The 24412-nt window shown below is 43.0% G+C and overlaps 1 protein-coding gene across 2 annotated transcripts; it reads left to right on the top strand.

Annotated features, from left to right (window-relative positions):
- Window positions 1–1904: 1904 nt before the first annotated feature.
- Window positions 1905–23214, top strand: Trnau1ap (tRNA selenocysteine 1 associated protein 1). 2 transcript variants are annotated; one of them, XM_074080804.1, is made up of 9 exons: window positions 1905–2047; window positions 2525–2622; window positions 6846–6945; window positions 7561–7613; window positions 15579–15710; window positions 17757–17876; window positions 19500–19662; window positions 19991–20024; window positions 22986–23214. In XM_074080804.1, the coding sequence occupies exons 1-9, from the start codon at window positions 2021–2023 to the stop codon at window positions 23120–23122; spliced, it is 864 nt and encodes a 287-aa protein (XP_073936905.1). In that variant the 5' UTR covers window positions 1905–2020; the 3' UTR covers window positions 23123–23214. The 2 variants fall into 2 exon arrangements, with proteins under 2 accessions (XP_073936905.1, XP_073936906.1); XM_074080805.1 differs by lacking the exon at window positions 17757–17876.
- The last annotated feature ends 1198 nt before the right edge of the window (window positions 23215–24412 follow it).

The raw sequence follows: 24412 nt of genomic DNA, 5'->3' as shown, positions 1-24412 counted from the left end.
TGTTTTTCTTTGGTGCTGGGGAAGAAACTCAGGGTCTTGCACATGATATGCAAGTGCTCTACTACTAGGCTAAAATCCTAGCCCTACCTTGATTTTCATGTGCTTAGTTTTGTGTAAGTGCTGTTGTTGAATGTCAGTATATCAGAAGGGTAAATCTCCCTTTGTACATTCAAACACATTAAGTACTTTCAGTTTTACCTTTTCCTCCAACCTCCTCCAATCTGCCTTGGTTACCTCAGAACAGATGTAATCATAGTATAACAAATGACTCAGAAATGTTTACAAAGTCTATGTAAATGTTGAATATACTTTAACAAAAATTATAATTAGAAAATGGAGAAAAATGTATAAGGACCTATACATATGCTACAAATGAAGATGGTACTGTGTGCCATCTTAAAGTGTGCACACTACAGAAGTGTGCACATGGACTAGGACAAAACAGTCACTTAAATAAAGGGAGTGGAAGGCAGCAGGGGTAGATGGGGCAAAGGACTGAAGTCTTAAGTCATAAAATTCAGATATTTCCAATGTCCAGACATTGTAATTTGATTAGAAAACAGAATGGAGCCAAGTGCTGGTGGCTCATACTCATAATCCTAGCTACTTTGGAGGCTGAGATCAGGAGGATCACTGTTCGAGGCCAGATCACCAGATCCCCATCTCCAAAAAATAGCCAGAGCAAAATGTACTGGAGGTGTGGTAGAGCGCATGCTTTACAAGTGTGAAGCCATGAGTTCAAGACCTGGTCCCACCCAAAAAAACAAAAGGACAGAGTCCTGTCTCATGAATTAATTTTGTAAAAGGTATCTAAAATCTCCACATCTAAAATTAAATTTTAAAAATACTAAGCAAAGAGCACAGCACAGTGACTGGCAAGTGGTGCAAAATAAATAGCTACCAGTTATAATTTGAAGGCCACCAACTGCATGTTGGGGAATTTTCTGGATGCCAGGCATTGGTCCCAGTGCTTCCCAGTGTCTCATTTTTTCCACTCATGCTAGGAGGTAGCACTGCTATTCAGCACATTAGGCTCTGGAGTTAGGATAACTTGCCAAAATAATTAGAGGTGGGGCTGGGACCAAGGCTCCCATGGTTTGAATCTGTAGCCACAGCCTCTGACCACCAAAGTGACAGGGTAAACTGGAAATGTGGGAACTGTGGTTGAGCCTCCGGATTTCTCACTGATGAGTTCCTAGCCTCGGGACCCATCCTAAGCTCGGAATAGGCGGACTGGTCTGGAAGGACCTTGATGCCCCTCAAGTACGTGGTGAGCTTCGCCGGCAGATGCCTGGTTCCAGGAACAGAAGTTTGGATACCAACGTTATGCTGGGGCCTAGGGGCCCTCAGATTTAAACCAGCCGTCCAAACCCTTGTTAACTGGAGGCTTCGTGGGCAGGTCATCGTTGTGGGACGGGTTCGAGCCTCTGGGACTAAGGGAACAGATTTGGGGCTGATTGGATCCGGGTTTACAGTCCCTCTGGCCCTCCTCTCCCTCCACCGCAGGGCCATTGGGAATGACGAGAGAATCCTATTCCAGCTTCAAAGATCTCACGTTCTGTCAACTGGGAAACATGTAGTGCAGGGGAGGGGACAGCTGAGCGGCTCAGTGGCCTCTCCAGAGCCACAGCTGGTGGAACCGGGACCTCCAGGCTTCCTCTTTTTATGGGGTTATATTTTCAACTTCTTACGACGAGCATATGTTACTTTTCTAATTATATACGTATGTGTAAAAGTGGTCCCGTGTGGTTTTGTGAAATACACAAAGTAGGAAATACACCAGAGCAGCACCGGCGCGCGCCCCCTCCCGAGGACCCCAATCAACGCTCCGCCCGCTGCGCGCCGGAAGCTCCGCCCAGACCGCCCGGAAAACCCGGAGCGGAGCGTCGGACGGACCGGCTGCCGAGGTTTCGAGCGTGCGCAGAAGGCGCCGCAGGCTCGGGCTCTGGGGCCATCTCGCAGCGCGGATTGGCGCCCGCGCGCGCCCCGGAGGCCCACAAGGTCCCTGCCCTGGTGCGGGATGGCGGCCAGCCTGTGGATGGGAGACGTGAGTGAGGGTGGTCGCCCCGGCTCGGAGGAGGAGGAGGAGGAGGAGGAGGAGGAATCTCGGTGTCTCGAGGGAGAAAGGGTCTGAGGGGGAGGGGATTTCGGATCCCAAAAGAGTGGCAGTGAAAGCGAGGATTCTTTTTGGTGGCACAGAAAAGCGCGTCCCAGCATTAGAGTGAAGGGGTTGAGTCTGCGGGTTAGGGATCCTGGGGCCTCACTTGGGTGCATGGAAGAGAAAGAAGGTTCTTTGGAGAGACGGAATGAAGGGAACCCCAGGATTGAGGAGCGTTGTGTAGTTCTAGGACCTAAAGGGGAACAGGTTTGAGGTGAAAGACGGGAGTTCACACCGCTCTGGAGGATAGCCTGCCCCTTGTCCCCGCTACAACTTGTGGCTACCCTGCCCCTAGGGGGAGGGGCTTGGCGCCCCAAATCGGGGTCTGGACGCCGGCCTGAGCCGCTCCCTCTCGGTTCTACACAGCTGGAACCCTACATGGATGAGAACTTCATCTCCAGAGCCTTTGCCACCATGGGGGAAACCGTGATGAGCGTCAAAATCATCCGAAACCGCCTCACTGGGTACATCTTTCTTTTCATCTTTCCAGTTCTGCTTAATAGATCGTGCTGCTGCTGTCAGTCAAGGCTAGTCACCATCCCAAATAATAGTAGTTAGTGTTATAAAAACTAACATTTTGGACTGGAGGAGTGGCTCAAGTGGTAGAGCTTTGCAAGTGTGAAGCCCTGAGTTCAAACCCCAGTCACACCAAAAAAAAAAAAAAATCACAGCAACATTTTGTGGGCTTTTTGAGTGGAAATACAGCATATTGTTAAGGTCAGGACGCTGGAGCCAGGCTGGGTTTGAAAACTATTTCTTCTGTGTGATCTTGAGTAAGTTATTTAACTACACTATCTCATTCACCTTGACTGTGAAAATGAGAGTAATAGCGCCTACCCTATACGTGGAGATTATATTAGTCAATTCACATGTATTTAGAACAGTATCTGGCATATGCTTAGTAAGTATAAACAGATATTATCTCCTAGGTAATAAGCACCTTACATTCATTATTTTTTACACAGTCCTTTTTTCTTCTTCTTCTTTTCTTGCCAGTACTGGGGATTGAACTCATATCCTCATGCTTGCTAGGCAAGTGCTCTACGACTTGAGCCATGCCCCCAGCCCAAATTCATTATTTTTTTGTGGTACTGGAGTTTGAATTCAGGGCCTCATGCTGGCGCTCTACCACTTGAACTATTCTGCTAGCCCTGTTTTGTGTTAGGTATTTCCCTTTTATTTATTTATTTATTTATTTATTTTTTGGTGTGACTGGGATTTTAACGCAGGGCCTTGTGCTTGCTATACAGATGCTCTACCTCTTGGGCCATTCCACCAGCACTGGTATTTTCACGATAGAGTCTTTTGACCTATTTATCCAGGCTGGCCACCAACCTCGATCCTCCTGATATCTGCCTCCCCAGGAGCTAGGATTGCAGCTGTGAGTCACCAGCACCCAGCTCAAAGCTCTTGAGTGCCCCTTAATTCTTATTCATTCATTTTTAAAAATTGCTCATAGAGACACTGTGTGCTGCTGTTCTGGATCCCCGGGATAAGAAACCATCCTTGCTGTCGTGGAGTTTACTACATCCTAGTGGGGGAACAAGACAAAATGCAGATTATTTTTAGATCGTGCTCTTCAGAAGGCTTGTTTCTCTTTGCAGTCTTCATTTTCCCTAGGGTTCTGTTAGATAGGAGAGAATTCTGGAGGTGTGGCTCAAGTGAGAGAGTGTACCTCCAAAAAAAGAGGATTCCTTTTTAAATTTGACAGTGTTGACTGAACATCTGCTCTCTGCCAAGTACAGTTAGCTTGCCAAAACATAAAATGATTTAATTTTTTTTTTTTTTTTAGGGGTCGAAAAGATTTTATTTGTAGAGAATTTAGTTGGAGAAAAGAGAAGAGAAAGACTGCATATTGGAGAATGCAGGGGGACCCGAAACCGGTGATCCCCTAAAATGATTTAAAAGTAGAAATGAAGACCTGGTGTGGTGGCACTCAGGAGGATTAGGAGCTCCAGGCCCGCCTGGGCTATACAGCAAGACTCTGTCTCAAAAAAAAAAAAAAAGATGAGCAATGGGGCCCTACACTATTATCCAGAAACACATTTTCTGGCCTGCCTAAGTATTTCTCTTCCTGCTCTTGTAGACAGAAAACTCCAAATAATCAACTATTAGCATGCAAACTCATTCTGTAACACTACGTTTAACTTTTTAAAACATTGGTATAGGTTCTCACATTTTAATCTTACTGAAATAAGATTTGGGGGCTGGGGATGTAGCTCAGTGGTTTAGTGTTTGCCTAGCGTGCATGAAGCCATGGGTTCAATCCCCAGTACCACAAAAACAATAAATAAATAAATAAAGATTTGGGATTGGAGGCGTGGCTCAAGCAGTCTGTCACCTGCCTAGCAAGTGCAAAGCCCTCAGTTCAAACTCCAGTACTGACAAAAAAAAGGAAAAGAAAAAAGAAAGAAAAAGAAACAAGATTTGGAACTATCTTATCTTACCCATGACTGCTAACCTTTATCTGTTACTTATGATGGTGCCTTTGGACATATTTTGTTTAATTTGATTAAGGCTTTTAAAGTAGCTTACAAAAATACTGTAAAAGAAATAAATGTGGCTGGAGGAGTGGTTCTAGTGGTAGAGTGCCTGCCTAGCAAGCACAGAGGCCAGCATTCACAAAAAAAAAACAGAAAAAAGAAATGTAAGATTAAAAAATCAGAATCAGAGAAAATAAGGTGAAAAGATAAGATCTAAGGAAAAATACAATGCAATAGATTATAGTGGTTAAGAATGCAGTCCAAGGGGGAGTAAAGGAGAATGATAGAAGGGGTGAATTCAGCTATGATACATTGTAGGAACTTTTGTAAATGTCACAATGTTGCCTCTGTACAACAATAATATGAAAATAAAAAAACTAAAAACACAAAAAAGAAAGAATTCAGTCCAAGCCGGGGGCTGGTGGCTCACCTCTGTAATCCCAGCTATTCAGAGGGCAGAGATCAGGAGGATCGTGGTTCAAAGCCAGCCCAGGCAAATAGTTCTCAAGACCAAATCTCAAAAAAACCCTTACCAAAAAAGGGCTGGTGGAGTGAGTGGCTCAAGTGGTAGAGCGCCTGCCTTGCAAGTATGAGTCTCTGAGTTCAAACTGCCAGGAAAAAAAAAAATAAAAAAGAATGCAGTCCATGGTTGCACAACAGTGTAATATATTTGATCCCACAGGAGTGCGTACTTTTATGTTAGGTGTTTAGCCATAATTTAAATTTCAAAAAATGCACTCCCATGAGGAGCAACCATATCTCATTCATTGTTGGTGGGAGAGTAAATGATACAACTGGGAGCAGGTATCCTGAAATTTTGTTGAAAAGTAAATATATTGGGCTGGCAGAGTGGCATAAGTGCCTGTTCTGCCTGCCCAGCAAGCACACGACCTGGAGTTCAAACCCCAGTACCTCCAAATAAATAAATAAAAGTAAATACACATCTTCCCTAAGACCCGGCAAGTCCAGGCCTATTTATTTCCCTAAGAGAAGCAATAATGTGTATGTGTTTTATACACCAAAAAGGACTTGGAAAAATTGCTTGTAGGAATTGGCTGGACAATAACTAAAATCTACAAACAGCCCAGGTGTTTGAATAAGGGACTAGAGAAGCAAACTCACATGGCATACTGCCTTTCAGCAATAGAAAGGAGCAAACTACTGATAAAGCAACATGGGTGAGTCTCAAAAACGTTACGCTACGCTGGGTATGGTGGTGCATTCTGTACTCCCTGCTACCCAGGGGGCCAGCTCTGTACAATTAGTGAGACACTATATCAAAAACCAAAATTAAAACAAAGGCCTGGGGGCATAGCTCAGGAGGTGCAGAATTGCTTGGCAAGCTTAGGCCCTGGGTTCATTCCCCAGTACCACACACACACACACACACACACACACACACAAATACACACACACAAATACACTTACTATGACTGGGTCACACACACACACACACACACACACACAAATACACTTACTATGACTGGGTGTGTCAGTGTTCGAGGGCTTGCCTACCATGCTTGATCTGGGTTCAGTCACCAGCATCAAAAACATGGACTGGTGGAGTGAGTTAAGTGGTAGAGGCCCAGAGTTCAAACCCCAGTACTACCAAAAACAAAAAAACCCAAAAACTTTTTTTTTTTTTTTTTGCAGTGGAGGGGGATTAAACCCAAGGCATGTTGGCCTTTCCTTCTCCCATCTCCCTCCTTCCCTGTCATTCTCTTCCTCTTTCCTGTTTTTTTTTTTTTTCCCTTGTTTTGAGACAGGGTCTCCCCCAACCTTGCCTGGAATATGTTAAAGAATGAACAACATGAACTCTGCTCAAAAATGGTTCCTCCCTCTTTGGGCCAAGACTCACCTGAGTATCTTCCAGTATCTTTTTTTTTTTTTTTTTTTTGCAGTACTGGGATTTGAACATAGGTGCCTTAATGCTTCAGCCTTGCCTCTTGTCCTCACCTGAATATCTTTTTTTTTTTTTGCAGTACTGGGATTTGAACTCAGGGCCTACACCTTGAGCCACTCCATCAGCCCTTCTTTATGATAGGTTTTTTCAAGATAGGGTCTCTCAAACTGTTTGCCTCGGTTGGTTTTGAACCTTGATCCTCCTGATCTCTGCCTCCTGAGTAGGTAGGATTGGAGGGGTGAGCCTTCGCCCCAGCTCACCTCAGTATCTTTAACCACTCTCTTTCTGTGTTTGTTTTCAGGATCCCAGCTGGCTACTGCTTTGTGGAATTCGCAGATTTGGCCACAGCAGAGAAGTGTTTGCATAAAATTAATGGGAAACCCCTTCCAGGAGCCACACCTGTAAGGACATTTAGATAATGGTGATGTTGCCATTCTTACTGTCACCGATTACCACCATCTATTGATTCCCTACTGTATACTTTCATCATTTTATTTAGTCGTGTAACAACCTGTACAGTAGCTATTGTTATCTTTGACAGACCAGGAAGCGGAAGTACAGGGAAGAGAAATAATTTGCTCAAGGCAACACAGGTAGTAAGTGGCAGAGCCAGGAATCAGACGGAAGATTGGTTACTTTTAAACCCTTTCCCTTTGTGCTCTGCGTGCTGCCTCCCATACCAGAAGACTTGAAACTCTAGGTCTTTTGCCTGATTGAGGAACTAGAACAGGCTGGCAGCAGCGAGAACACATTTCAAGAGAGTTACATTCTGCTCTTCCCACAGTTACTTAGCTTACAGCTGCACCAGCTGGCATACCTGGGCTCATAGAACCATGGAGCTGGCAGTGCCCTTAACGGTCATCCGTGCAACCCCTCATTTTATGCAGGAGAAAAAGCTGAGGCTTAGAGAGGGGGAGATGTTTTGCCCAAGGTAACTTATTTCAGTTTTTTTCAAATACTGTTTGACTCCTGAAACACCTTTCTCTGTGTTAGTCTGTTTGTTTTTAAATTTTTAGGCCAAACGATTTAAATTGAACTATGCCACTTATGGGAAACAACCAGATAACAGGTAAGTGCAGATAAGCCCCAGGATATGTCTAGACATGTGTCACTGTGTGCCAACCACTGCCAAAACTATGGTGGGGAGCCAAGCTTAGCTGTACTTTGCCCCTCCTAAAGAAAGATACTTTCCACTCCCACATTGGTGCTCCTTCCTTGGGTGGGTTGTGTCAAGGCCATGTCTTTTCTATATGTGGTCCCTTCTCCAGCCTTCCACCTGTTGTAGCAAAGAAGATTGGTGGCATTTCAGCTTGCTATTTGAATGTTTTAAGGCAGTGTATCAAAAGCTTTGAAAACCTTTGTAAATTCTAGCTATTTGGAGGCTGAGATTGGAAGGATCCTGGTTCCAGTTCAGCTTAGGCAAATAGTTTGAGAGACTCCGCCTTCCCCATCCCACCTCCAAAATAACCAGAGCAAAATGGGCTGGAGTTGTGGCTCAAGCTGTAGAGTACCTGCTTTGCAGCATGAAGCCCTGAATTCAAACCCCAGTTTGGATACACACGCAAAAACCCTTTGTATCCACTGTGTGTGTAATCTCGGCTACTTGGGAGGCTGAGGCAGTAGAATGATCACAAGTTCCAGGCCAGACATCTTACCAAGATCCTGTCTCAAAATAGAGGACCAGGTGCAGTGGTTCATGCTTATAATCCTAGCTACTTAGTAGGCAGCACACAGGAGGATTGTGCCTTGACAAACTCCATCTCAGTCCATAAAAACTGGTATCAGTGCACCCAGCTATGCAAAAAATAAATAAATAAATAAAATAAATTAAAAAAAACACAAGTTCAAACCCCAGTCCCATCACTATTAATAACCTAAAGTAAAAAGGACTGGAGGTATGGCTAAAGTGATAGAGCATCTGCCTGGCAAGCACAAAGCTTGGAGTTCAAACCCCCCTACCACCAAAATGAATAAGAAATAATATAAAAAGGGCTTGCATGTAGCTAAGTGGTAGAGCACTTCACTGTACTCGAGGCCCTGAGCTCAATCACTAGCTCAAAAAAAAAAAAGGCAGGGTGTGGTGCATGTTCATAATCCCAGCATTTGGGAGGCAGAGGCAGGAAGGTTACCTAATTTAAGGCCAGCCTGGGCTACATAGTGAGACCCTGTCTCAAAAAACAAAAAACAAATTTCAGGATTTGTTGGAGGTATGTAAAGAGTAGCCTGAAAAGTGTTCACTGGCTGGGTGCTGGTGGCTCACACCTGTAATTCTGGCTACTCTGGAGGCAGAGCTCAGCAGGATCACAGTTGGAAGCCAGCCAGGCTTCATAAGACCCTATCTCAAAAAGAAAAATCACATAAAAGGACTGGTGGAGTGGTTTGAGGTGTAGGCTCTGAATTCAAGCTCCAGTACTGCAAAAAAAAAAAAAAAAAAGAAAAGTTCACCGGTGGCTTGGTGCCAGTGGTTCATTCCAGTAATCCTACCTATTGGAGAGGAAGAGATCAGAAGGATCTTGGTTTGAGACCAGCCCAGGCAAATAGTTCTCATGATCCTGTCTTGAAAATACCCATCACAAAACAGGGCTGATGGAGTGGCTCAAGTGGTAGAGTGCCTGCCCAGAAAGTGTGAGACCCTGAGTTCAAGTGCCACCAAAAAACAAGTGGCCACTGAAGTATAGAAGGATAAATGTTCACTGAAGCTTACAGTGGGAAAAGCTGGGTGAAACCCAAATAATCTAATAGAGAACTGGCCAAATTATAATATGTTCATTAATTAGAATGCTTTGTGCCTTTAAACAAGTCATGTTGCAGAATACTGATATTTCAAGACGTTGACAGTATAGCTATGTTGCCCAGGCTGACCTCGACCTCATGGCCTCAAGCAATCTCCTGCCTCAGCATCCTGAGTAGTAACTGAGACTTACAGATGTGAGCCACTGCACCTGGCTATTGGTGATATATTAAAACAAAGTGGTAGAAAGAAAACATGATGGTTCAAATTCAATTTTTGTGAATTCAGAAGAAAAGCCATAGAAAAAAGAGAGTTAAAAAACTGGGCATAGTGGTGCATACCTGTATTTTCAGCAGTAAAGAGCCTGAAGCAGGAGGACTGCAAGTTCAGTTTTCTTTGTCCTTTTTTTTGGGTGGAACTGTAGTTTGCACTCAGAGCTATAAGCTTGCTAGGCAGAGGCTCCATGTGAGACACATCTCCAGACCAAAAATTAGTAAAGTTACTGTTACTGTAAGACTGATAGTAATGAAAGTTTATAAGGGAACTTATGTTTGCTCTAATGGCTAAGCTATTTTAGCTTCTAGATTCTTTTATTTTTTTGGTACTGGAGACTTTCCTGTACTTTTTTAATTTTTTTTTTCTTTTATTATTCATATGTGCATACAAGGCTTGGTTCATTTCTCCCCCCTGCCTGTACTTTTTTTAGATTCTCATTTTATACAAGGAATATATATCATACTTGAAATAAGAAAATAGTGACAAAAATTTGCTTATTTCCTTATTTTGATGTTGGGAATTAAACTCGGGCCCTTTTGCATGCTAAGCGTGCATTCTATCACTGAGCCACATCCCCAGCTCATGTATTTACTTAGCTAGTATTTCTTTGTTTTTATTTATTTTTTTGTTGTCCTGGGGTTTGACATCAGAACCCTGCACTTAGCTCTACCACTTGAACACACCCCCCAGCCCTCATTTAATTAATCTTCTAGAACAGGATTAGCTTCGGCTAACAGGGTGGCTCAAGTGGTAAAAGTGCTTGCCTAGCAACCACAAGGCCCAGTACTACAAACAAACAGAAAAAAGCCAGGCGCCAGTGGCTCACATCTGTAATCCTAGCTTCTCAGGAGGCAGAGATCAGGAGGATCTTGGTTTGAAGTCACCTGGGCAAATAGTTCATGAGATCCTATCTTGAAAAAAACCTATCACAAAAAAAAAAGGACTGGTGGAGTGGCTCAAGGTGTAGTCCTGAATTCATTCCCTAGTAACCCGCGCCCCCCCCCCCCCCCCCGCCAAAAAAAAAAAAGAAAAAGGAAAAAAAAAACATGAATTGGGCAACTGTGGCCTGCTTTGTATCATCCACAAGTTAAACATGGTTTTTATGTTTTTAAAGGATTGTACAAATAGGTAGACAAAATGGGAAAGAGACCGTAGGTTAAAATATTTGCTATCTGTCCTGTACACAAAAAGTTTGCTAACCTCATCGAGTGCTTGTGGCTCATGCCACCAACTAACTACTCAAGAGGCAGAGATCAGGAATATCGAGGTTTGAAGCCTGACCCAGGCAAATACTTCAAGAGACTCTATCTTGAAAATACCCACCACAAAACAGGGCTGGTGGAATGGCTCAACCAGTAGAACACCTACCTAACAATTGTGAGTCCCTGAGTTCAAACCCCAGTACAGCCAAAAATAAAAAGTTTGCTAACTTATGTTTTAAAAGTTTGAAGATTGGATTTTAGGCAAGCTTTAGGTCTTTAGGGGATAAGGGCCAGTTTGTCTCTTTCTCTTTCATTTTCTCTTTATCAATGTTTAAATTGAAAATATGTTGGACTGAAGGTGTAGCTCAAGTGGTAGAGTATTTACTTGCCTAGCAAGCAAGCATGAGGTGCTGAGTTCAAACCTCAGTACCACAAAAATGAAAAAAAATAGCAGATTGGGGAGCGATAAAGGAGAATTGTGAATGGGATGAATTCAAGTACAATATATTTGATATGTTGTAAAGGCGACAGTGTACCCACATCCAGCACAATAATAAATAAATGAATAACAGAAAAATGTAATGGACGAAGAATGTCTTAATTTCTTTCAAAAACAAGTTTTATCTTTTGAGCTCTTCAGGGATGTACTTCTGATCCATCCCTCCATCTGTATTCATACTTGAATATTAGAAGCCAGACAGGCTTTTGTAGTGGCTTAGGAATTCAAGGCATAATATTGTCATAATTCTTTTGACAAAACTAAGTAAGTTAGAACGTGATTATACCTTAGGATGCATGAGGCCCTAGGTTCTGTCCCCAGTACAGGAAAAAGAAAAAACCTGTTTAGCCAGGAGCCCATGCTCACACCTATAATCCTAGCTGCTCAGGAGGCAAGAGATCAGGAGGATCAAAGTTCAATGTCAGCCTGGGCAAATAGTTCCAGAGAACCTATATTGAAAAAACCCATCACAAAAAAGGGCTTGTAGCCTCAGCAAATATAAGAAAATAGAAATAATACCGTGCATACTATCTGACCACAATGCAGTAAAAGTAGAACTCAACAACAAAAGTAAAGACAAAAAACATGCAAACAGCTGGAAACTAAATAACACATTACTTAATGAAGAGTGGATCATCGATGCAATAAAAGAGGAAATTAAAAAGTTCCTGGAAGTCAATGAAAATGAAAACACAACCTACCGGAACCTATGGGACACAGCTAAGGCAGTCTTGAGAGGAAAGTTTATAGCCATGAGTGCATATATTAAAAAGATTGAAAGATCCCAAATCAATGACCTAATGATACATCTCAAACTCCTAGAAAAAGAAGAACAAGCAAATCCCAAAACAAATAGAAGGAGAGAAATAATAAAAATAAGAGCTGAAATCAACAAAATAGAAACCAAAAAAACCATACAAAGAATTAATGAAACAAAAAGTTGGTTCTTTGAAAAAATAAACAAGATCGATAGACCCCTGGCAAACCTGACTAAAATGAGGAAAGAAAAAAGCCCAAATTAGTAGAATTAGGAATGCAAAGGGGAGGTAACAACAAACACCATGGAAGTCCAGGAAATCATCAGAGACTACTTTGAGAACCTATATTCAAATAAATTTGAAAATCTAAAAGAAATGGACAGATTTCTAGATACATATGATCATCCAAAACTGAACCAAGAGGAAATTAATCACCTGAATAGACCTATAACACAAAATGAAATTGAAGCAGCAATCAAGAGTCTCCCCAAAAAGAAAAGTCCAGGACCTGATGGATTCTCTGCTGAATTCTATCAGACCTTTAAAGAAGAACTGATACCAACCCTCCTTAAACTGTTCCATGAAATAGAAAGGGAAGGAAAACTGCCCAACACATTTTATGAAGCCAGTATTACACTTATCCCAAAACCAGGCAAAGACACCTCCAAAAAGGAGAACTATAGGCCAATCTCCTTAATGAGCATTGATGCAAAAATCCTCAACAAAATAATGGCAAACCGAATTCAGCAACACATCAAAAAGATTATTCACCACGACCAAGTAGGCTTCATCCCAGGGATGCAGGGGTGGTTCAACATACGAAAATCAATAAACATAATAAACCACATTAACAGAAGCAAAGGCAAAAACCACTTGATCATCTCAATAGATGCAGAAAAAGCCTTTGATAAGATCCAACATCATTTCATGATAAAAGCTCTAAGAAAACTAGGAATAGAAGGAAAGTTCCTCAACACTATAAAAGCTATATATGACAAACCTACAGCCAGCATTACACTTAACGGAGAAAATTTAAAACCATTCCCTCTAAAATCAGGAACCAGACAAGGATGCCCACTGTCTCCACTCCTATTCAACATAGTACTGGAATTCCTAGCCAGAGCAATTAGGCAAGAAGAAGGAATAAAAGGAATACAAATAGGTAAAGAAACTGTCAAAATATCCCTATTTGCAGACGACATGATCCTATACCTTAAAGACCCAAAAAACTACTCAGAAGCTTCTAGACATCATCAATAGCTATAGCAAGGTAGCAGGATATAAAATCAACATAGAAAAATCACTAGGATTTCTATATACTAACAATGAGCAAACGGAAAAAATCAAATACCTAGGTGTAAACCTAACAAAAGATGTGAAAGACCTCTACAAGGAAAACTATACACTTCTGAAGAAAGAGATTGAGGAAGACTATAGAAAGTGGAGAGATCTCCCATGCTCATGGATTGGTAGAATCAACATAGTAAAAATGTCGATACTCCCAAAAGTAATCTACATGTTTAATGCAATTCCCATCAAAATTCCAATGACATTCATTAAAGAGATTGAAAAATCTACTGTTAAATTTATATGGAAACACAAGAGGCCACGAATAGCCAAGGCAATACTCAGTCAAAAGAACAATGCAGGAGGTATCACAATACCTGACTTCAAACTATATTACAAAGCAATAGCAATAAAAACAGCATGGTACTGGCACAAAAACAGACATGAAGACCAGTGGAACAGAATAGAGGATCCAGATATGAAGCCACACAACTATAAGCAACTTATCTTTGACAAAGGAGCTAAAAATATACGATGGAGAAATAGCAGCCTCTTCAACAAAAACTGCTGGGAAAACTGGTTAGCAGTCTGCAAAAAACTGAAACTAGATCCATGTATATCACCCTATACCAAGATTAACTCAAAATGGATCAAGGATCTTAATATCAGACCCCAAACTCTTAAGGTGATACAAGAAAGAGTAGGAAATACTCTGGAGTTAGTAGATATAGGTAAGAACTTTCTCAATGAAACCCCAGCAGCACAGCAACTAAGAGATAGCATAGATAAATGGGACCTCATAAAACTAAAAAGCTTCTGTTCATCAAAAGAAATGGTCTCTAAACTGAAGAGAACACCCACAGAGTGGGAGAAAATATTTGCCAACTATACATCAGACAAAGGACTGATAACCAGAATATATAGGGAACTTAAAAAACTAAATTCTCCCAAAACTAATGAACCAATAAAGAAATGGGCACGTGAACTAAACAGAGCTTTCTCAAAAGAAGAAATTCAAATGGCCAGAAAACACATGAAAAAATGCTCACCATCTCTAGCAATAAAGGAAATGCAAATTAAAACCACGCTAAGATTCCACCTCACCCCTGTTAGAATAGCCATCATCAGCAACACCACCAACAACAGGTGTTGGCGAGGATGCAGGGGAAAAAGGAACCCTCTTACACTGTTGGTGGGACTGTAGACTAGTACAACCACTCTGGAAAAAAATTTGGAGGCTACTTAAAAAGCTGGACATCGATCTACCATTTGATCCAGCAATACCACTCTTGGGGATATACCCAAAAGACTGTTACTCCAGAGGCACCTGCACATCCATGTTTATTGCAGCACTATTCACAATAGCCAAGTTATGGAAACAGCCAAGATGCCCCAGCACTGACGAATGGATTAAGAAAATGTGGTATCTATACACAATGGAATTTTATGCAGCCATGAAGAAGAACGAAATGTTATCATTCGCTGGTAAATGGATGGAATTGGAGAACATCATTCTGAGTGAGGTTAGCCTGGCTCAAAAGACCAAAAATCGTATGTTCTCCCTCATATGTGGACATTAGATCAAGGGCAAACACAACAAGGGGATTGGACTATGAGCACATGATAAAAGCGAGAGCACACAAGGGAGGGGTGAGGATAGGTAAGACACCTAAAAAACTAGCTAGCATTTGTTGCCCTTAACGCAGAGAAACTAAAGCAGATACCTTAAAGCAACTGAGGCCAATAGGAAAAGGGGAACAGGAACTAGAGAAAAGGTGAGATCAAAAAGAATTAACCTAGAAGGTAACACCCACGCACAGGAAATCAATGTGAGTCAATGCCCTGTATAGCTATCCTTATCTCAACCAGCAAAAACCCTTGTTCCTTCCTATTATTGCTTATACTCTCTACAACAAAATTAGAAATAAGGGCAAAATAGTTTCTGCTGGGTATTGGGGGGGGGAGAGGGAGGGGGCGGAGTGGGTGGTAAGGGAGGGGGTGGGGGCAGTGGGGAGAAGTGAACCAAGCCTTGTATGCACATATGAATAATAAAAGAAAAATGAAAAAAACAAAAAAGGGCTTGTAGTGTGGTTCAAGGTGTAGGCCCTGAGTTCAAATCCCAGTACCACACAAAAAAAGAACCTGGTTAAGTGATTCACCATCAGACATGATATTCCCTAAGAAGGCCCTGGAGAAGTTTACCTGGAATTGGAATGTGCCAAAAGAATTCTGCAGAGTGGGGTTTTGGTCTTTGTCACTGACTCTTGTTCTTTCCTCTTAGCCCTGAGTACTCCCTCTTTGTGGGGGACCTGACTCCAGATGTGGATGATGGCATGCTGTATGAGTTCTTCGTCAAAGTCTATCCCTCCTGTCGAGGAGGCAAGGTGGTTTTGGACCAGACAGGCGTGTCTAAGTAAGGCCTCACCTGTTACTGACCTCTACCCTGTTAGCTTCAGCAGTCTTGTCTTCTGTGGGGAGGTGTTAAGAGACCAGGAGGGTGGTGTCTCAGAGCTAGGCTCTGGAGCCACGCCAGCTAGTTTTAATCCCAACTCCAGTACTGATGAGGGGCAATGCAATAGATAACGTCATCATCTGTAAAAGGGATCTAACTAAGAATATCTTTCATAGGATCCTTGTAGGATTAAAGGATATAATATCAATGAGTCATATAGGAAATGCTTTATAGATGCTTGTAATTGTATTTATTATTTTTATTTAATATTTTTATGGTAGTACTGTGGGTTTTTTTTTTTTGGTGGTGTGGGATTTGAACTCAGGGCCTCATGCTTGCTAAACAGGCACTCTACCACTTGAGCCACTCCACCAGCCCTGTTTTGTGTTGGGAATTTTGGAGATAGGGTCTCACGAACTGTTTGCCAGGACTGGCTTTGAGCTGTGATCCTCCTGATCTCTGCCTCCCAAGTAGCTAGGATGACAGACTTGGGCCATGGGCATCCAGAGGTGCTGGGGTTTGAACTCAGAGCCTCATACTTGGGGAGCCTCATAGTGCTGGGAGCTCTGCAACTTGAGCCATTCCACCAGCAACTATTTTGTTGTTTTTGTTTTTGTGGTACTAGAGTTTGAACTCAGGTTCTCACAGTCATTTGAACCATTCTGCTAGCCCTTTTTTTTTTTTCCAGTGGTTCTGGGGCTTGAACTCAGGGCCTACCCTTTGAGTCACTTCACCAGCCCTTTTTTTTTTTTTTTTGTGAAGGGTTTTTTCTAGATAGGGTCTTGCAGAACTATTTGCCACGGCCAGCTTCAAACCATGATCCTCCTGATCTCTGCTGCCTGAGTAGCTAGAATTAAAGATGTGAGCTGCCAGCACCTGGCTCTGCTAGCCCTTTTTAGTGTTTGGTGTTTTTGCGGTAGGATCTTGTGAACAATATATTTTCCAGGCTGGCTTTGAACCACAATCCTCCTGGTCTTAGGCTCCTAAGTAGCTAGGATTAAAGATGTGACTCACCAGCACCATGTAGCCAGGCTCATTCTTTTATTTATGTATTTATTTTTTTTTGGTGGTACTGGGTTTTGTACTCAGGACCTCGAACTTGCTAAGCAGGCACTCTACCACTTGAGCCACACCAGCCGTTTTTTGTGTTGGGTATTTTCGAGATACAATCCTCCAAACCAAACCATTTGCCTGGACTGTCTTTGAACCAAGATCCTCCTGATCTCTGTTTCCCAAGTAGCTAGGATTACAGACATGAGCCACTGGCACCTGGCACAAGGCTCATTCTTGGTCAGTATAGTAGTTATATGTTCAGGCTTTGGTAGTCAAACAGATGTGGATTTTAATCCTGCTTTATGTATGACTTCGGGCAAGTTGTCAAACCTCTCTGAACTTTACTCATCCGTAAAATGTGGATGCTGCCTTCACGTGGTTGTCGTACTGTGTGGTGAGATGACCCTGAGAAAATGGTCAGGACAATGCCTGGCAAATAATAAGTGCTCACTAAATGCTAACTGTCATTAGTTTATTCCCGACTAGACTGTGACGTGAGGAGAGCAGTAACCAAACGTACTGTGACTTTTGCATCCTGTGTCAGTGCCAGGCAGTGGCTGGGAGAGTGTGTGTAGTGCAGAGTGCAGATCCACTGTTACTGTTGCTGCCACACCATGGCAATGATAACAGCTTGTTACTTTGCAGTAGACTGGGAGGGAAAATACTATTTGGGAAGGGGCCCCATAAGTGAAGGTGTGGAGAGTGGTGAACTAAAAGTGGGAATTCCTACAGATTTCAGGATTGTACAGCATGTGAACCCTGACACTGCTGTGTGGACACCTCCAGTGATGGGATTCCCATCCTTTCCTGTAGTTTGATGGACTTCCCCTCCCAGCCCCCTTTCCTTTCCATATTCCTGTCCATCTTCTTATCCTCCCCGTTTTCCCATTCTTCCATTCTCAGACTCTAGCGTGCTTGTGATCTAAATGGTGCTTTGGGTTTTTTCTCCTGCAGGGGTTATGGTTTTGTAAAATTCACAGACGAATTGGAACAGAAGCGAGCCCTGACAGAGTGCCAGGGAGCAGTAGGACTGGGGTCTAAACCCGTGCGACTGAGCGTGGCCATCCCAAAAGCGTGAGTCTGAAGAGAGGAAGGGAGGACCCTGGACTCATCCCACCTGGACCCTCCTTGTCTGTTTGCTGAGAATCAGGGAATCCGCACGCTGGCTGGGAGGCTAGAAGGAGATTAAGTTCCAGTCTCACATGCTGACCGTTTGCTTTTTGCCAGGAACTGGGCAATGGGAGATGAACTAGCAAAACCTCACTCCTCCAGAAGTCTCTAGTTGGGCTAGAGTGCTGACTGGTACATTGCTGGTAGCAGCAGTGGAGAAGCTGCTTGGCCATTTATACCTAAAGTCTCTGCTCTTTGCCCAGGAGTAGTGCTGTTGGGAATTTATCCATGGCATTTCTAAGAACTGAGCCACTTCCACATGTGTCCTTATTTATATCTACAAAGCTCCTACGAATGCCCTTTGCTATGGGAATGGTGGAGAATTCCAGAACCCTTACAGAATATACATCACGATTACGTCTCTCATACTAGGTAGAACCTTCTCTACCTAGAAGGTAGAAAATCCCTCCTTGCAAGTCCAAGCAGGCTTCTTGCACAGATATATGACAGCTTTGCTCTGGATGGTATCTCCATTTTTTGTGTGTGTGTGTGTGTGTGTGTGTGTGTGTGTTACCAGTGGCTATGCCCACTGTGCATTGGAAGAAAGCTTTCTCCAACCCTGGACCTCAGCCCTGATTGGCGAATGCAGGATGTAGAAAACTGGTAAGATGTGAGCTTTTCAGCACAGGTATTGGGTGGTGTGAGTGTGGTATTAGGAGAGTGAGTATTGGCATTAAATCTGACTCCAGTCCTAGGCATGGAGTTGGGCAAATCACTTAACTTTTTAGAAACTCAGTTTTCTCATCTGTGTAATGGGAATTATAAATAATACCTGTATTGAAGGGCTATGCAGGACTTAAAATAATTGACCATAGATGAAAAGTGATTGGTACAAATCTCAGTTAACCCCTCAAATAAATGGTAGCCATGGCTGGTGGTGTCACTCAGTGATACAGCGTGCCTAGCATGTGTGAAACTTGTTTCCATCCCCAGCACCAAAAACAAAAATAATGTTACCACAAAGTTGATAAAGATTACTGGAGTGTCTGTCTTCTTCTTCTGGGGGGAAAGTGATCTGATATTCTGTAGTTTGAAATGCTTCTTGAACCATCCTAAATCCAGATTCTTGCTGTGATTTCATGTGCTTTGGCAACTGGCAGAGAAAACAGTTCCAAGATCTTGACAAGGGAGAAAAAGTCAGTCCTCAACTGTCTAAGTGGCTCAAGTGCTGGAGTGCCTGACTAGTAAGCATGAGTCCCTGAGTTCAAAACACCAGTTTGAGGCCAACCTGGACTATGTAGTAAGACCTTGTCTCCAAAAAAGTAAAAGCTTTCACCTTAAAAACATGGTCTCTGGAGACAGACTTCCTGGGTTTGATTGAATCTCCTCTTAGCTGTGTGACTCTGGACCAGTTACTTAACCTGTCTATTCAGTTTCCTCATTTCTAAAGTAGGAATAATGGTATGCTGATTGGCCAAGGCTAGCGTGAGAATTAAGTGAGTCAATCTGCGTAAAACACTTAGAACAGTCTGGCCACATATCGAATGTGGAAATGTCTGCTTACATTTGTTTATTTCTTCACTCAAGGAGCCGTGTGAAGCCCGTGGAATATAGTCAGATGTACAGTTACAGCTACAACCAGTATTACCAGCAGTACCAGAACTACTATGCTCAGTGGGGCTATGACCAGAACACAGGGAGCTACAGCTACAGCTACCCCCAGTATGGCTACACCCAGAGCACCATGCAGGTAATTGCTTCTTGGCAGCTCTGGCCCTCTTGGGTCATGTTTCCCTAGAATAGGATTGGTGAGAGGGGCTTGGGTTTCAGAAAAACAGGAAAGCTAAAGTGACCCAGTTCTTGTTAAAATAAGCCATTGTGGCTGGGTGTGGTGGCTCATGCCTGTAATCCCAGCATTTGGGGCAAAAGTAGGAGGAATCCCAAGTTTGAGGCCAGCCTGGGCTACATAGGAACACCCCATATCAAACAAAAGAAAACAAAACAAAACAAAAGAGCCATTGCTCCCAAGGGCCAGGATTTCAGCAGGCTCCTCATTTGCCTCTCTGGTCTCTTGACAGACATATGAAGAAGTCGGAGATGATGCATTGGAAGGTAAGAAAGAGTCTGTTCACTGATTCATTCCTCTGTCACCGTCAGCAAGTGACATTTGTGGCTGGCACAGTACCTTCAGCTGGATACTAAGGAATGCCAGGTTAATTCTGCTGTAAGGGAGCTTGTGTTCAAATGAGAGAACAGACAAAGACATAATTACAGCAACCGCCATGTGTCACCCAGCATGTGAGCAAGCTCCCAGGGAGCCCATCACTCCCTCGATGTGTGGCACTTGATTCCAGGATGTAGGTCTCTAAAAATGATGCTGTTAGCTTTTGTTTCTCAGTTTGAGAAATTCATTTTTTATTTTATATTGTAACTTTTTGTGTTTTTCAGGGTTTTGTTTGTCTGTTTGTTTGAAGTACTGGGGATTGAACTCTGGGCAGTGCCATATCACTTGAGCCATGCCCCAGTCCTGTTTTTATTTTTTTAGTCCTGGGGATGGACCCCAGGGCCTCAGGCAGGCTAGGTAAGCGCTGTACCACTGCCTTAAATCCCCCAGGCCTATACATATTTTAAATTGCATGTTTTTCTGATTTTGAAGTAAGAGTATTAAAAGTTTACAAAATACAATAAAATATAATAAAGAAACTAGAAATCACCTCTAGTGTTACCATATAATAATAACTGAGGTTTTCATTTGTTTCTTTGCAGTGCCAGTGAGAAAGGCCAACCTGGGCTATATAGTAAGACCTTGTCTCCCAAAAAAAAAAAAACAATGGGCCCATGTCTGTAATCCCAGAAATTAGAAGACTAAGGCAGGAGGAGCCCAGGTTTAAGGCCAGCTTGGATTACAAAGTGAGATCCTGTCTCAAAAAAAAATCTTTTCTGAATTCTTTTTTTTGGACTAATGGAGTGGTACCTGCCTGGAAAGGGCAAGGCCCTGAGTTCAAACTCCAGTACCACCAAAAAAGTAAATCTTGATTTTTCTTGTTCTCACTCTAGACACGACCCACTTTCAGTCTGTTGAAAGTGTATTCCTTTCCTAATAAACTTTATTATCATTTTCGCCACCAAAAAAGAATGTTTTTAGTTATGTTTTATTAAGAAATTGACTCACAAGTTGGGCACCATTCACAACTGTAATCCCATCTCAACAGAAAAAACTGATGTGGTAGTCTGTGCCTGTCATCCCGGCTGCTGTGGGAAACATAAGGAGAAGGATTGTTGACTAGGCCAGCCAAGACAAAAAGTGAGACCAGATCTCAAAAAATAACCAGAGCACAAAAAAAAAAGAAAGAAATTGGCTTGAAGTACTGTGTAGTCTGGCAAGTCTGAACTCTGAAAACTCAAAGAGCCCTTGATGTCATCATTTGTAGTGTAAGGCTTAGGGCAAATTTCAGGCACAATTTCTCGCCCTTAAGGCTTCAACTGATAGCATTGAGGATCCTCTCCTGATCTTGTCTACAGAGGACCTTAGAGAAACACCTAGACTGGTATTGACCAACCAACTAGGCACCATAGCCTAGCCAGTTAACACAATATGTAATCATCGCTCTACTACTATTAATAACCAAACATGAATTAAAATACTCTGTTTCTGTAAAAAACCAGGCATGGCAGTGTTCACCTGTAATCCCAACTCTCAGGAGTCTGGGGGCTGGGGCAGGAGGATTGTCATTTCAGGGCTGCCTGGGCTACATAGCAATTCTAGGCCAGTCTGGGGTACAGGGCAAGATTAGTCCGAAAACCAAAATCAAACAAATCATGGCTTTTTTTTTTTTTTTTTAATGAATATTGACACAAGAAAATATTGACACAATTTTTTTTTTTTCTTTTGATATATAAGGTCTCACTCTGTAGCTCAGGTTGGCTTCAAACCTACTCTGTAGCCCAAGGCTGGCCTCCAACTCTTGATTCTCCTGCCTGGGCCTCCTGAGAACTGGGATTGCAGAAGGACACTACTGCACCCTGCTTTACTTTCTTCATTATGTCCTTTGACAGAAATGTTTGTGTTGTCTTGTGGTGCTGAGAGATGGAGCCTAGGGCCTCACCCATGCTAGGCAAGTGCTCTACCATTTGAGCTAGTCCCCAGCTGTTTTGTTTTTAATTTGTTTACATACACAGCTGTAGTAGTATATGTCACAAACACACAGGGGAACATGGAATCATGAAGTGTTTGTCTGTGAACCCTTCATCCACGTCAAGTACTGAACTGCCAGCCCAGAGGCCATCCTCCTGCCACAGCAGCTCTGCTAGGAAAAGCTACTGTGTTGATTTTTGTACTATTTTCTTCTCTATAGTTTATCACTTAGCAATGCATCCATAAGCAATGTGGTTTAGTATTGTCTGCCTGTTTCTTTTTGCAATCCATAAAGCGTAAGGCCCTGAGTTCAAGCCTCAGTGCTGTCAGAAAAATAAAGACTTGTCTTCCCAGCCCCTGTATATGTGACTGGTTCTCCACCAGACATTGGTTGTCAGTTCTTGAGGTGATGATTTAGGCTCAGCAACTTTTTTTTTTTTTTTTTTTGCGATACTGGGGCTTGAACTCAGGGCCTACACCTTTAGCCACTCCACCAGCCCTTTTTGTGTTGGGTATTTTCAAGATAGGGTCTCAAACTATTTGCCTGGGACTGGCAAGATCCTCCTGATCTCTGCCTCCTGAGTAGCTAGGATTACAGGTGTGAGCCACCTTTTTTTTTTTGTGAGACTGGGGTTTGAATTCAGTGCTTCAAGATTGCAAAGCAGCCTGCCACACCTGCAGCCCCGGACTCAGCAACATTGATCAGATTTTCGAAATGTGAACCTGTGAACCAGAACAGAAAATGCAGGGCTTGCAATGACTAGCAGCACAGGTGCAGCTTTTGGAAACAGTGCCATTCTTACATTCTCTAACTACGTCAGCCAGTTTTCCTCCTCTCAGGCACCTTACTCTAAGAGGCTGAGCTTGCAAAGCTGAGCCAGTCCCTTGTGGCTGTTGTCTCCTCCCTTAACCTTCACCCCACCCTTGCTTCTCTCTAGACCCCACGCCACAGCTGGACGTGACGGAGGCAAACAAGGAGTTCATGGAACAGAGCGAAGAGCTGTACGATGCGCTGATGGACTGTCACTGGCAGCCCCTGGACACGGTGTCTTCAGAGATCCCTGCCATGATGTAGCCAGGACGGATTGTGTCAAGATGGCTTCATTTTTTTTTTAATTGTGAAAACTTTTACCTTTTTGGAAATGATTTGTAAGATTTTAATGACAACTGTTTTCTAAGAGTATTTCTGCAACCCCATTGCTGTCATTTGATAGAGCCATGAGCGCAAAAACCAAGAAACCAGCTGTAGAGCAAGGTTCAAACAGATTATTTCCTTGAGTCATCCTTCACCCAGATAGCCACATGGAGACAAGTTTGGGATTAACCAGTGAATTGCTAGATCTCTTTTTGGTGGTACTGGGGCTTGCTCACACTTGCTTAGCAGGCACTGTGGTCACATGCCAGCCCTTTGCTTTATTTTTTAAAATAGGGTCTCATTTTTGTACCAGCATGTATTGTAATCCTGTTTGTTCCAATGTAGCTAACAGGCATTCACCACCACACCTAGCTTCTTATTGGTGGAGTTGAGGTCAGGAACTTTTTTTGTGTGTGGTACTGGGGCTTAAAATCTGGGCCTTTACCTTGAGCCACTCCACCAGCCCAATTTTTTGTTACAGGGTTTTTTGATAGGGTCCAGTGAACCATTTGCCCTGCCTGGCTTCAAACTGTGATCCTCCTGATCTCTGCTATGATTACAGACACCTGCCTGGCACAACCACATGTATTGAGTTTCAAGGCCAGAAGCCCAAAGTCAATGGGGGGGCGCCAAAATGGTGGGTTCTCCTCTCCTGCGAAGCTCAGATTACAGGTGTTGGCCAAGCCCCCGCTAATTTTCTAAATCCTGTGGTTTAGAGGCCCTTCTCAGGCACGAGAAGACCCTGGGCCAGAATTTTCAGCAGTGTTACCTGTCTATGGTATTTTAGTCTTGCTACACCAACAACCTGGCTCTAAGTCCAGCAGCTTGAATTAGAGGAGCATGGCTGAACACTGGTGGAAGTGGTAAGGGTTGCAGGACCAAGAACAAAAAGCTCAAGACTTGGGCTGTTCTCTTCAGCTAGAGTTAACTGCAAGGCCTGCTAAAGTGTTTTTTTCTGTGTGATGAGACTTTGAATCCCATTTGACATCAATTTCACCACAAATAGTTATTTTGAAGGAGAAACAGTGGCTCAGAAATGGTAGAATGAGCCAGGAGTTTGAAGCCAGCCTGGGCAAAATAGTTCAGCATCAGTAGCTCACCTATAATGCTAGCTACTCAGGAGGCAGAGATCACCTCTGGGCAAATAGTTCTTAGAACCTGTCTTAAGAAAGCCCATCACAACAAAGGCCTGGTACAAGTGGAAGAGCACATGCCTACCAAACCTGAGGC

The sequence above is a fragment of the Castor canadensis genome, chromosome 7 (assembly GCF_047511655.1).
Source record: "Castor canadensis chromosome 7, mCasCan1.hap1v2, whole genome shotgun sequence".
In the NCBI taxonomy this organism is placed as follows: domain Eukaryota; kingdom Metazoa; phylum Chordata; class Mammalia; order Rodentia; family Castoridae; genus Castor; species Castor canadensis.
This window is presented reverse-complemented; position numbering and strand designations above follow the sequence as displayed.

Excerpts from the sequence above, each read along its gene's own strand:
- Trnau1ap (XM_074080804.1), top strand. The coding sequence starts at position 2,021 with ATGGCGGCCAGCCTGTGGATGGGAGAC. Across the intron at positions 6,946-7,560 it reads CCCTTCCAGGAGCCACACCT|GCCAAACGATTTAAATTGAA; the intron begins GTAAGGACATTT and ends TTAAATTTTTAG. Across the intron at positions 15,711-17,756 it reads GACCAGACAGGCGTGTCTAA|GGGTTATGGTTTTGTAAAAT; the intron begins GTAAGGCCTCAC and ends TTTCTCCTGCAG.